This window comes from Lissotriton helveticus, chromosome 7 (assembly GCF_964261635.1).
Source record: "Lissotriton helveticus chromosome 7, aLisHel1.1, whole genome shotgun sequence".
Lineage (NCBI taxonomy): Eukaryota > Metazoa > Chordata > Amphibia > Caudata > Salamandridae > Lissotriton > Lissotriton helveticus.
Genome location: NC_136068.1, coordinates 155,646,192 through 155,659,168, shown reverse-complemented (window position 1 = coordinate 155,659,168; position 12,977 = coordinate 155,646,192). Strand labels below are relative to the sequence as shown.

At 47.3% G+C, this 12,977-nt stretch overlaps 1 protein-coding gene across 6 annotated transcripts in view; it reads left to right on the top strand.

The window, feature by feature from the left end:
- GNAS (GNAS complex locus) overlaps nucleotides 1-12,977 on the top strand; it is a 949,043-nt gene that overhangs the window by 741,645 nt on the left and 194,421 nt on the right. Inside the window, exon 1 of one of the 6 annotated variants that reach the window (XM_078651842.1) lies at nucleotides 2,271-2,393. The exons of the other annotated variants lie outside the window; for them this stretch is intronic. Within the exon in view, the coding sequence (XP_078507968.1) occupies nucleotides 2,377-2,393 (17 nt within the window). The 5' untranslated portion in view covers nucleotides 2,271-2,376. Of the gene's footprint in view, nucleotides 1-2,270; nucleotides 2,394-12,977 lie in introns of those variants that run through there. 6 annotated transcript variants of the gene reach the window in all.

Here is a 12,977-nt window from a genome sequence, read left to right as displayed (position 1 = left end):
CGTTTCTTAATATGAGCAGTGATTAGAATCTACGGCATGCTGACTTAGGCTATCGGAACCTGTTTTGTGCCCCTTGCATAGGACGTATCACCTGAATATAGGAAATTATTTTATTCAGAATCTTACATTGGAATCTGGTAGGAACAGGTAGGCCGCTCACTAACGGATGCCGGCGGGGGTCTCCGCTTTCCTTCACGCTTTTAAATCGATTCATTTGTCGGCACTTGACGTCCAGCGCCAGAAGAGGGTGTGAGGGTCAAGGGCGGTCCGCAAACGTTCGTTTCGATGCAGGACGCCGGGTCACGTTTTCCCAGCGGTATCTGCTGGAAACCGGGGGCGTTCGTGGTGGTTGCGCCAGTGAGGTTCGTTCCTGGATGCAGGGTACGCGCTGCTTGGAACCGCAGAAGTGCCTCGTCACGGACTATTGTTGCAGCCACATGACCTCGGCAAATACGTGTATGAAATGCGTGTTGTGCAACCAAACCCCTCTGGCGGGAGAGCTGTTGCCCACTGCAAGGGTAGGGCGTTTGATGTGAACTCTCGCCGGGGACGGCCGGTCGCCCGTCCCGCTCCCCCTAAAGGGCCCCTTCCCTTCAGCGCTTGTGTAAACTGGAAGCGTAGCAGAGACCAGCGAAGAGCTATTTTTAGCCAGGCTGCTGCAGTTAGGGGAGGGCCCCGGGTCACAGGGGAGGGCCCATCCAAGGGAGTCTCCCCGCAGCACACGCCATCGGCAGCCGTCCTCCGTGCATGCCGCCTTATCGTGCACTGCAAACGCTGCAGATGTGCTGCCCCGCCAATATGCGGGTGGGGTGCACCGGGTCTCTCCGTTCTTAGACTGCACCTTGACCAGCGACATTCTGGGGCCTGGCATATCGCGGTTGCTCCCCCAGCTCAGGGCGTTCTCCCGTGGTACGCCATTAATGCTGATCTCTAACCGAAGTAGACCTCTGCGTAGTTTCAATTAGAAGATGTCATTTTGCGTGATTCCCTAATATATTTAGTTGTACGAAATGTACAAAACTTCGCTTGATATTTTCCCACTTAAAACTGCTTTTATCACTAAATATCTCGGAGACGGTTTCTTTTTGAAACAGTCACCAAGAGGTATCTCGAGAAAGTTTTGTTAGCGAGAAATGCCCTTTTCTAGGATATTACCTTGCAGGATTTCGCTAAATAGTCACTTCCGGTCACGACTAGAGACTCACAGTGCCCCCTCCTATTGGCAGAATCTTTTGTCCCCGGTGCAGTCCTCCTATGCCCATCCGAGAGGTGTGGTCAAGGAAATGAGCAACCCCTGCTCTGCGGTCACTCAAAACCGGTTCTGATGGTAGCCCTTCTCCCTCGGGGACAAAGGGCTGAGAACAGCTGGCTCAACAATTGGGACTTATTTTTCCTGAAACTGTGATTGTGCTACATTTATTTCTCTGTGATAGCACTTCTTGAGATTGCCCAGTAATATCCATACTCTTGCTACGAGATAGGCTTGCCCCTTGTTTTTTGTTACAGTTAGATTCAACCCCTCCCTATATAGTACTCTCATCATTGTTTGCAGTCCGATCTGACTACCATCTGAAACAGTCCTGGGAAAGAAAACGTTCCTCAAATGTCTGTGGGTCTAGTTATCATTTGTTCCAGAGTTTGAACTCAAACATAGCTGAAAAAAATCCTGCTCATTTGGAACACATAAACCACTGTCTCCACTCTTTTTGCAATTGACCTTTATTCAGATTACAGAGAGAGAGGTAGAGTTCACCTCCTTTTAAAGTTTTGTGGAACCCATTAAAAGCAAAACTATTTATTATATACATTTAATTACGATACATTAGAGAACTTTGTTTTGTCGTATGGTGTGTGTTTTACCTGTATTAATTACACTGCAGCATACTTGCCTATTCTCTGTTGGTAATGCTTGCACTGATGACGCCTTAAGTAAGACAGAAGCGTGTACTGTTTTTCCCCTGTAATTCTTCATTGAATTTCAACCACTTGTTCAAAGCATGTTCAATCGAATAAATGTTAAAGTTCCAACCACTAAACATCATACATTTAGTAAATGCCTGAAATATCAAACACACACAATAAACACGTACCCTCTTCGTGTTGTAAAACTTGGTGTTTGATATACTGTAAGATACTCTCCATCCTACAAGTGCAAGGTCTTACGTTGGTCTGCTGACTTCCCAATGACTTTTGAGGATAATCCCGATCATCGACTTTACTTTCGCTCAAACCCTGTTTGTTCCAAAATTTCCGCGTCCCCCCTCCATTCCTCAAAGCACGCCTCACCCTCTCTACATCTTCAAGCAAGCTTGTACTGCTCTTGGCTGAGTTTCACCTGTTTAAAATCCTGTTGGGAAGCTGCTGCTCCTGTCTGTGATGCATCCGTTCTTTGTGTGAGTAAAGTTGGCACTGCGTCTACACTTGTTCCAGTTCGATGCGTGTGCGAAATCATTCATTGCTGCCTGTGTCAGTGGTGTTTGTATTAGGGACGCCCACATAGTTGCAGCACTCTTCATGTGTAATAAAGCATGCAATAGTGTTATATGTGTTACTTATGTGTGTGTGAGAATCTTTGACTGCTGCACGTTTTCCTTCTTTTAGTGAAACGTGTAAAGGTGCTACAGATGCTGGCCCTTTGATTTTGGGTAGTAAAGCTTGGTAACACCTTTTCGCTATGCAAGAGCTGAAACAGTTGGCATTATCGATGCTTGTTTTACATTACAACAGAATGTGAAACAAATGCCCCGCCGTAGAGCAAAAAACAAGCAATAGAAATGTAACCGAATAATAGAACTAGTCCAAGGTAGTCTGTCTCGGATGCATACTGTTTAAAGCGGTAAGTGTGGTTTTGAAAAACTTTTATTGCATGGTCAGCACATGAACTGACACACAATGTGATAAAGCATAATATAAACGACTGCACCCTGTTTGCAGACTTGAGATGAACTGCCCACTGTTATCTCTTTAGACACTTACCAGTGTGGGCTTCAATAAGTGTGAGATTCTGAGCTAGCTAGTTTAAATATACGGTTGCTTTTGCGTTTTTATCTGTATCAGGTGTCTAGATTTTCTTACAGAAGTCCTGGTTTCCTCAGTCTTGTTTTGGGTGGCAGCCGATGGTATACAAGTCTAGTCTCTAGTTTATTTACCATAATCAATACAGATTTTTCCTTTGTCGTTGTATGGCTTTGGTGCAAATAGCCAGTGACCACGGAGGCCCAGAAAACACACTTTCTTTTTAGGTCTGATTTGACAGCATAGCTTTCACCATCCTTATGTGATCCTAAAAAAAGCTTTTGGAACACTGCTTAGGCTCAACTCCCATATTGGTTACCCTTAATACAGGATTTGCTTGTGCAAAGTTGTGTGCTTCCACTGAAGAGTGCTTGTGTTGCAGGTTTTGGCTTGTTTAAAAGCTTCTACTTATAGTATAGCAGGACTGAGTTGTTTTATGGTGGCAAGACAGTGGTCATGGCTATGAACCAAATCGGTTTATTATGAAATGCTACTATGCAGGTGGTAGTCAGATGTATCTATATTACTATAATAAAGGAAGAACTTTCAGCCTTTGAGGCGGGTAAACTCGGGAACCACAGCGCCAATCCACACACCCGATACACAGTTGGAATCGTCGGGGTGTGTAGATGGTTATAGGCTATATAAATAAATAAAAAACGGGAGTTAAAAAAATTTACAGTAAAAAAAAGTAGTCCCTCCGAAGTAGCGCCGGCCGCGACGTGCGTGCGCACGGGAAGGAGCGGCGTCCAGGAGCGCGACGAGGAGCGGCGGACATGGCGCGGGGGAGGAGCGGTGACGTGGGGAGCAGCGGACAGGCCAGCGGCGGTGCGAGCAGCGGACAGGCTGGAGGAGCGGCGGCTGAGGTAAGGGAGCGGCGGATATGGAACGGGGGAGGAGCGGTGACGTGAGGAGCAGCAGACAGGCCAGCGACGGTGCGAGCAGTGGACAGGCGGGAGGAGCGGCGGCTCAGGTAAGGGGACCCATGTCGGGGCAGGCGGGGGACGGGCCGGTCGGAGGCCCGGGCTGCTGCACAATGTCGGGGCAGGCGGGGGTCGGGGAAGCCTGTTGCACCCGGACAAAGTCGGGACGGGCTGCTAGTTTATTGATATGATAGAGACTTCTAGCCTCAGATTCCATGTGTTAAAATCATTTTAGCAGTTGCCAGATAGCCAGTAAGTGATAGAGGGAGTAGACACCCTCCCTTTATGCACTCTTCCAGCCGGGTAAATAACTGCCTGTAGTTGGATCTCCACATATCATCCACATCTCTACTTGGCCAGACTCCAATATACTTGAAGGGGCCATCAGTCCATATCAGCGGGAACTCCAAGGGGAAAGGTGTTTCGTCTGTCAGTTGGAACATGACTGACTTTGTCCAATTTACCTCGATACCAGACAGACCCACAAATCTAGTAAACTTCCTGATAAGGGCATATAGATTAATTTGGGGGGTTCTAACAAATAAAGTGATGTCGTCCGCATAAAGCGATACTAAGATTCTGCGAGGAGTGAATGCAATACCACGATGGGCATGGTGCTGGCGAAGCTGAACCACCCAAGACTCCATCGCAAATAAAATGGGAGATGGCGGCAGCCCTGATGGGTACCCTTCTACACAGAGAAGGGGACGGGACTCTTACCATTCACCCGTAGTCGAGCCACCAGTTGAGCATATAGCAAACCAATTTGTTTAATGAAGGTAGGTCTCAGTCCAAAAGGCAAAGAGGTAAGGCCATTCAAGAGTTGAATGCTTATGTGGCGTCCAAGAATACTGTAACTGCTTGCAAGGACGAGTCAATAGTGTGAAGGATGGCAAAGAAGCTGCGCATGTTGTAAGGCGTTGATCTGCCATACAATGGTTGGTAGGAGCGGGAAGGGAGGATCTTTTTATCCGTATTGATCATGAACAGTGGGCGATATGAATCGCAGCGACAGGGGTCCTTTCCAATTTTGAGGATTGTTACTATAGGGGCCTCGCGTAGAGATGGGGGCAAAACTCCAGAGCATAGGGATTAATTATACGTAGCGAGCAGATGCAGGCCAGCAAGGGGGCATACTTCTTATAAAAGGCAACATTAAGGCCATTTAAGCCAGGCACCTTCTCTACAGGCATAGCACTAATAACTGATGATCTTCTCTATTGAGAAGGATTCATCTAGGTAACGTCTATGACCATCTTCTAGCTGCAAGAGCTGGATGGAGTCCATCTAAGTATTAAAGTCAAAGGGAGGGGAACCTTGACATATTTGGTATAAGGATGCAAACATTCCATCACTGGTCTATTGCCTTTCCATAACGTTGAGCTTGTGTCTCTTTACTGAAGTGAGTCTCCCATTGCACAGCCTCATTGTATTCTGTCAACTTGCTATGAATAGACGTCAGCCTGGACATGTCCTGATCTGCAATGAACAGGAGTTAAAGCTTCTTGATCTCTCTGTCCAGGCATGCAAGTTCACTCCGCAGTGCGCGGAGTACGCCAGTTTGCTTTGCAATACTCGCCCCCCTAATGACCTTGGAGGCCTCTACAGTGAGGACTGTGATATCTTGAAGCTGTCATTATGATCAAAATATTCCGCCACTGCTGTCCTGATATCTTTCTGAAATACCTGATCTCACAGGGCACCAGTGGGGAGCCACCAGGAGAATGCACTTGTGGGGCTGTGTGAAAGCAGAAGTTCCAACAGGACTGGAGCATGATCGGATAACATTCTGGGTAAGAGAAAGGTCTGCCCTGTCCAGGACAGTGTGTCCGGGGATGTCAGTCAGTAGTCTATGAGGGACCACAAACTATGGGCCGTCGAAATGCACGTACCCTCCTTGTCACCAGTGTGGTGGAACCGCCAGAAATTTGTCAGATCACAGTCTTCCATAAGCAAATGGAGCTGGGCTGCTGTGCAGGGGGGATGAGGGCATATGGAATCAACAGATCTATCCATCACAGGATTAAGTACCACGTTAAAGTCACCTACCCAGAGAATCGCACCAGGCCCTAATGTTCTATTCAAACGCTGCACCTCTGCAAAAAACTGGAGGTCGTTGGTATTAGGGCCATATATGAAAAGAAGTTTGGGTGCTCATGTAGAATACTGGCTAGGACTGCCTTGCATGTCACACATGACCATGCACATTCGCCTTGGTAGTCCCTTTCTGAAAAGGATTGCAACTCCATGAGTGTAGCTAGAATAATAGGCTACGTGCTTCTCTCCAACCCACCCCGCACGGAGCCGTGCTGGAGTTCCCTTTGTGAGGTGTGGCTCCTGCGGGAAGCATATGTCTATAGAATGTCTATGTAAATATGACAAGGCATGCCTTACGTATGTCATTTAAGCCACAGATGTTCCTGCATGAATGATTGGGATGTGGCTCTGAAGCACCTATCTGCTCCATAACACCATGCGCAATATCCAAAAAAATGGTTCGGTTGAGTGACCATAGAAAAAAAAAGAGACGCCATTTGACAGCCAAAAGGTGGCAATTAACATTTGTGAACTTAACCTCCCACCACCCACTTTGGTTTCCCAATTAACCAAATATCCCAATCCCTCCCACCCACAACTTGAGAATAGAAAAGTATGTTTCTGGGACTCATCATGTGAGTGTGATCTAGGAGTCCGGCTCACTCCTCAACCAGAGCGGTTGGTTGGCTGGATATACAATGTAAGAGAGAGCTAGAACCCCCCCCCTCCTCCTCCCCCCCCCCCCCCCCCCCCAACCCCACCGGGCAGTGTAAACCACATCAATATGTAGCCAAGTGTATCCTGAAATAGGGGACACAATCCATAGCAAAATAAGTAGAATGAGTGCTGTCCGATTCAGGCGTCCTCCCATCAGACAGTTTAATTCCCCAGGAGTCAGCACCTGGGTGCCAAAGGGTCTGATATTACAGCAACTGGAGCATGCAATGCAGGCCGTTGCCGAAAATACAATGGGACTAAATAATATGAGGTGTTATAAGGACTAAATGCTTAGGATAAAGTTAGTCTGTATAACTGAGATTCGCAGCTGCATTTTCACGATCTCTTGAAGGCGACCCAGCGGTTCTGATTGTGATAGTTTTAACAAACTTTGCTGCCTTTTTATGGTCAGTAAAGATGAGGATTTTTCCCGGAGTAGGTAATCAGAAGCTTGGCGGGATACAAGAGCGAGTGCTTGGCTTCGCTGCGTTGTAGGGCGCGTTTGACCGGCAAAACGTCTCTATGTGCTGCCTTCACCGACATAGTAAAGTCCGGGAACAAGGAAACTTCGATCCCTTTATAATGGAATGGTATTCGTTCCCTTGCCAGCCGTGTCCTGGTCACAATAATCAATTGATGATGGGGCAAGGTGGTGTTAAGGCAGCAGCCTGGGACCAAGCTATATGTGGGCCCTTTCAACTGTAAGCATGGCAGAGAGGTTGGCACCAAACAATATGCGGAGCATATCTTCTACGTAGTCTTCCATTTTGCCCATTTCTGTTGCCTCCTACACCCCAATAATGCGCAAATTATTGCTCCTGGATCTGGCTTCTAAATCCTCATTTTTATTTTCAATTACTTCTAGGACTTTCTCCATGCTCAGGAGCTTCTCTTTTGCAGCAGTGTGTTAATCTTCTACGTCAGGTGTGCGAGGTTCCATTGTCATGTTTGTCAACCTTTTCCTTGAGACCGTCAAACTTGTCTGCAACCAGGTACATTTTTTGTATCTAAGGAAGTCAGACGTTGCTTCATATCTATGGATCGGGGGTCGGACCCCGCGTATCCCGCTCAGTCATCCGTGATTCGTCCAGGATAGGTCTGGCTCACGTGTTTGCCTACTGGCATCAAAGGAACATTTGGACTTTTTGGTGGCACCTTTTCTCATCCTCCTATACCTGGCACACAAAGTGCCAAGACTGCCATTTAACCGTTGCGATGATGCTCGGTATGTGAGCCAATCAGTGCCAGCGGGGTGTAACCTGCTAATTTAGTGAGTTGGATATTGCAGTCTGGCGCCGCCACACGGGGGGGGTATTTAAATGTCGAAGGGCCCTGCTATAATTGTGCCGTCACAGCACGGGAGTCAAGAAATGAGGGGTTTCCTTCTTAGCCAGTGAATAACTGATTTTAATGCAAAGGACCAGCCAACTGGATTGAGTCCTGTTTTGCTCTGCCTGTCTTTCTTTTACCAATGAACCTAACAAAGCTAATTAGATATAAGATGATCAGTAAGAAACCTAAAGTCAAGCCAGTGGCCCTCTCCACCTCTCTTGAGGGATGTTGTGAAGCACAAAAACGTCAGCAAGGCAATAGATAGACTGACATGGAATGGTGATATTTAATATTTAGAATGTTTATTTTAGTGGAAGGGAGAGCTACTGAACTGTTAGACTTGTTTCTTTTTGATGCACAGTAGCGACCATAGCCTTTTCTAGCGCTGTACTGACCTGTTCTGTCTGGGAAAATTATAGCATTTCTACCCACGTGAAGTATCACCATTTTCAATGTAGAATATCTGGCACTGTTAAACTGCATTTAAAAAGTTTCCATTACAGTGACAAGTCTGAATTGTCCTAATGAGAAAATGCCTGCTGCTCGTTGACAAACGGCTTCTGTTGCTGCCTTGCATACCTTCACACATTGGGTTGATCTCAGCAAAATGTTGCTGTCTGTAAATTCTCTCAGTTTCCATGGAAAAACAAGCTTTACATGACAGAACCAGAAGAGGAGGAAGTGGATGCCAGGGACATGCTTATCACTACACATTTCTGTGGAAAGTGTGGAATTGGGTTTGGCAATTTGTACTTAATTTCTTCTTAGGCCTATACTCTACAGTGTCACAGCGCTGTACCCAGTTGCCATCTTTAAGTGTAGTTGTAGGAGTCTCAGAATTATCTTGGTTATCTTCACTTTTCTAACAGAACGTATTTTGTTGTGCAGCCAATTGCAGGGCTAGTTTTTTCTTTCCCCTTCCCCTGGCCTCCATTAAATCTCTCTTCCCCAGCAATCTGGTCGTACCAACTCTCTAGAAGCAAGGCAGATTCCAGTGTTCAAACCATGTGTGCTGCTATCTCAGTGTGCAGTTATTGTTGTCAAAAAGCTCTAGGGCTTTCCCAGGATGTCCGCAAGAAACTTTTGAGCTTCCCTTTTGGGTAGGATTCATGTATTCCGCTCCAGTACTGATATGATTATTATGCAGTGTAAAGCTTGCTCTCATGGTCCAGACCAATGAGATGTTTGACTGCTCCTGCTCCAGGGCATGCATATAAGCACATCTCTTCTCAGAATGTATCTGCAAGTAGAGACAGGCAACTGCTTAGCAACTCTCAACTGATCAAATTAGTTGGGCTTTCAAATATACAATAGTCTGTTTGAGTTAGGAACACAAAACGTGCAGACTGGCAAGCAGTTGGCACTGACTTTAATCCACAAGCACACGTCCACAGTCTGTGTGCATTTCCACCTTTACAGTTTGATGTAATTGGTGGGCCAAGATTAATGGATAGTTCGTTTCTCAGGGAAGGGTGGTATTCTATACTGATGGATACTTCTAGCTGCATATTCCTCACCTTTAGAATATCCCCAAGAACCAGACTGGATCTGGGAGATTATTCAGCACACTCCCTACGTGCCGGTCGGTAGTGTTGTGCAGCTCCATGTCGACCCCGTTCCACCCCAAAGTGATAGCTGGACCCGCATATAAGCGTGACCCAAGTGCGGTGACATTGGTACCTTTCTTTCCGCACCATGGTACATGGATCTGTAGCTAGCGCCTACATTTTGTGCCATCAGTTCGCAAGTTTGTTCTGGAAAAAAAACTTTTCCTAGTGTGCAAGGGAACATGTACTGTCCTAAAAGTAGGGACAGTTGCAAGCTTATATCTAAGACAGATCACCATTATGTCTGTTTCTGGTATTTGTGCTGGGGCCCCGACTCCCAAGTCGTGCAAGGAGTGTGCCATTGTGCATGCTAAGGCAATCCAGGCCTGTGAAGCCAAGCTGTATGTCGCCGATCAACCTACGAAGTCTTGCACTGTCACATTCTCACTCTCTGGGCTGATCCAGTTACAGGTATTTGTTGTAGGCCAATTTGAAATCCAAGAAAAAGTGTGAAGACCAAGTGGAACTCGTCCCAGTCTCTTCACTCTCCCTCAGTCTCAAGGATGTCAGTGTGCCCCTGAATCCCACTCTCTTGCCAAGGAGCTGATTATTCAGCTTAGCCGGATGTACACAGAATTACTGCAGTCATCAGCAATATTGCAACAGATTGAGGCTTTCAAAGAAGACGTTGCAAATCTTTTAGAAGCCATGTTGCAACTCATTAACACCTTACTGGCTGCTTCCTATGGTATTTATTTGGGCCCTACTGAGCCTCCTGTCACGTTAGTGCTAGCGCATCCGTCCACTTTCGCCCGTGGCTCCTGAACTTGTTTTCAGGTTCAGCTCCAACTCAAGAGCTGATTCCACATCTGGCACCATGAAGAGGACGCCAATCCCATTGTCCAGTCCGACTCAGAACAGAATCTGCCTCACATCTTGGAACAGTTCTGACATGACTGGCCCTCAGTTCACTCTGATTCAGACAAAACAGCATCTCATTGCCTAGGAACTGCCTTGCAGTGCACCACAACTTTTTGGATCAGACTCTGACCAAAGCTAGCTAACCAGTGGGGATGAACACCGCTCACCCCCAACCAGTGTGCTCACCAAAGTGTTGAAGCCTGGGCTGACCGTGTCCAAGTCCTTGCTGCCATTTAACGAAGTCGTGACTGACATACTCGTGGATACCTGGACCTCAACTTGCTTATGCCCACCTGTAAATAGTTTTGTAGTATGGCGCCACAGACCTGCTCTGGGCGACCCTGCATTCTTGATGCAGCACCCTACTACGGAGAGCCTTGTAGTTCAGTCTTCTACCAGCAGGATTAGTTCCAATTGTTGTTGCTATGATACCCCCCACTGTAGAGTTTAAGAGAATTGAGGCATTCAGTTAACTGATGTTCTCCTTGGGTAGCCTCACTCTTTGGTCAGTCAGAGCCAGCTGGTTTCTGAGGAGGTATTCCAACATGTTATGAGACATGGTCACAGAGATTTTGCCAGCAGTCCTGGATGAATTCTGTACCAACGTGGCAAAAAGTATATGATGGCCTGACTCAGAAAAATGTGTCATAAGGTCAGGACTGGTTACTACCCACAATTTCAGCTGAGCAGTTAGGGCTGGTGTGGTGCTCTGGCACCACACATGGTTGAGACTACAGGTTTCTCAGGTGACATTCAGGCGTCGCTCTTGGATATGCCTTTATCCGGGTTCACATTTTTAACACAAAGGCCTATCCTGCACTAGATGGAGCTCTTCACATAAAGCAGAGCCTGAACTTGCTCTCTCGGCCTCTCCATGCCCACAAGGAAGTATCCCCAACAGTTTTGGCCATTTTAAAGTATCACTAGGGGATTTGCGTACAGGCAGAACCAAGACCCACCACCCCAGCAATGGGTACCTCAGTCCATTCAGGGTTGGGGATCTAGCAGATAACGCCTGGGCCTGCAGGGACCGCTAACCTTCCAGTCCCCCTTCCCTCAGGCAGCAGCCTCCAAGTCACTTCCGTTTCCCCTTATAAATACACAACCATCCTGTGGGAGGCCAGATCAGTCATTTTCTCCAGGGGTGGCAGGCCACTACATCCAACAGGTGGGTCCTGTAAATATTTCAACAGGCCTTTGCCCTGCCAATCCTTTTCATCCCGCCGCATCTGCCACCCACATCTGAATGGCTTTCAGAGGAGCATTTGTCCATTTTGCTGCTGGAAGTTCAGGCGGTTTTGACAAAAGATGTCCTAGAGAGAATACAGGACTTAGAAATTGGAACTGGATGTTACTACTGCTGTTTCCCAGTGCCAAAAGAGGATAGAGGCCTTTGTCCTTTTATAGATCTCGGACATTTCAAATTTCTGTCTGCGGAAGGACTAATCCAGGATGCTCATGTTGGCCCAGCTTCTCTCTGCTCAGAGTCCAGGAAACTGGACAGTGGTGTTGGACCTCTAGCACACACATTGCACATGTATCTATCCTGTAGACCTGCAGGCGCTACTCTTGCCTCAAGGTGGGCCAGGAGCATTTTCAGTTTGCTATGCTCCCCTTTGGTCTAAGCAGTGCCCCTTTGGGTGTTCGTGAATATGATTTTGGTGGGTGCTGAATACCTCCAAATGACTGGAATGCCAGTCTTCCTCCACCTCGACAATTAGTTTTTGAAGGCAGGAGTGCCAGTCAGCCGCGAGCTATTCCAGATGATGGCTAACCTCCTGACATGATTGTGGTTCACTATCAATGGGCTGACGTCACACCAGACACCTTTGCCAAGCCTCCTTTCATTGGAGCCATCCTGGATACATTGCATTATAGGGCCTTCTGTATGACTCGGTGAGTCTAGGACGTTCAGGCTATGATCCTGATGTATCAGCTTTGGCCCTGGGTCTCATTGCGGGTGACTTGGAAAATTCTTGGTCTTTTAGCCTCTTGAATTCTGCTCTTCGACCATGCCTGATAGAATATACAGGCTCTGCGGTAGTATCTGATGTCGCAGTGGGCCCAACACCAAGGGAACCGGTCTAATTCAGTCAAGGTTTGGGGAACACTACCTCAGATATGCAGTTTTAGCTGCTTGACCACAATTGGATCAGCAGCCGACCCCTCTACTTACCCAACCCAGAGCAGATAGTGGTTACTGTGTTGACTGCTGGGTAGTGGAGGTCATCTTGGAGAGATGTGTTGTTCACCTTACTCCCTCCATATTGTCTCCTGCCCTCCCTCCCTGTTCTCCCTTGCCCTCACTCACTGTGTATTCTCCTCGCCTCCCTCTGTAGTCTGCCTCCCGCCCCTCCCTTGTTATGTCCCATGCTCCCTTCATGTTGTCTCGCCCCCTCTCCCTATTTCCTCTGAGGAGCAATTTATAAAAGCTGTGAGGTGGTCACACCTTGCCGTGTGTTAGAGGTTTAAAAAAAATCCATCT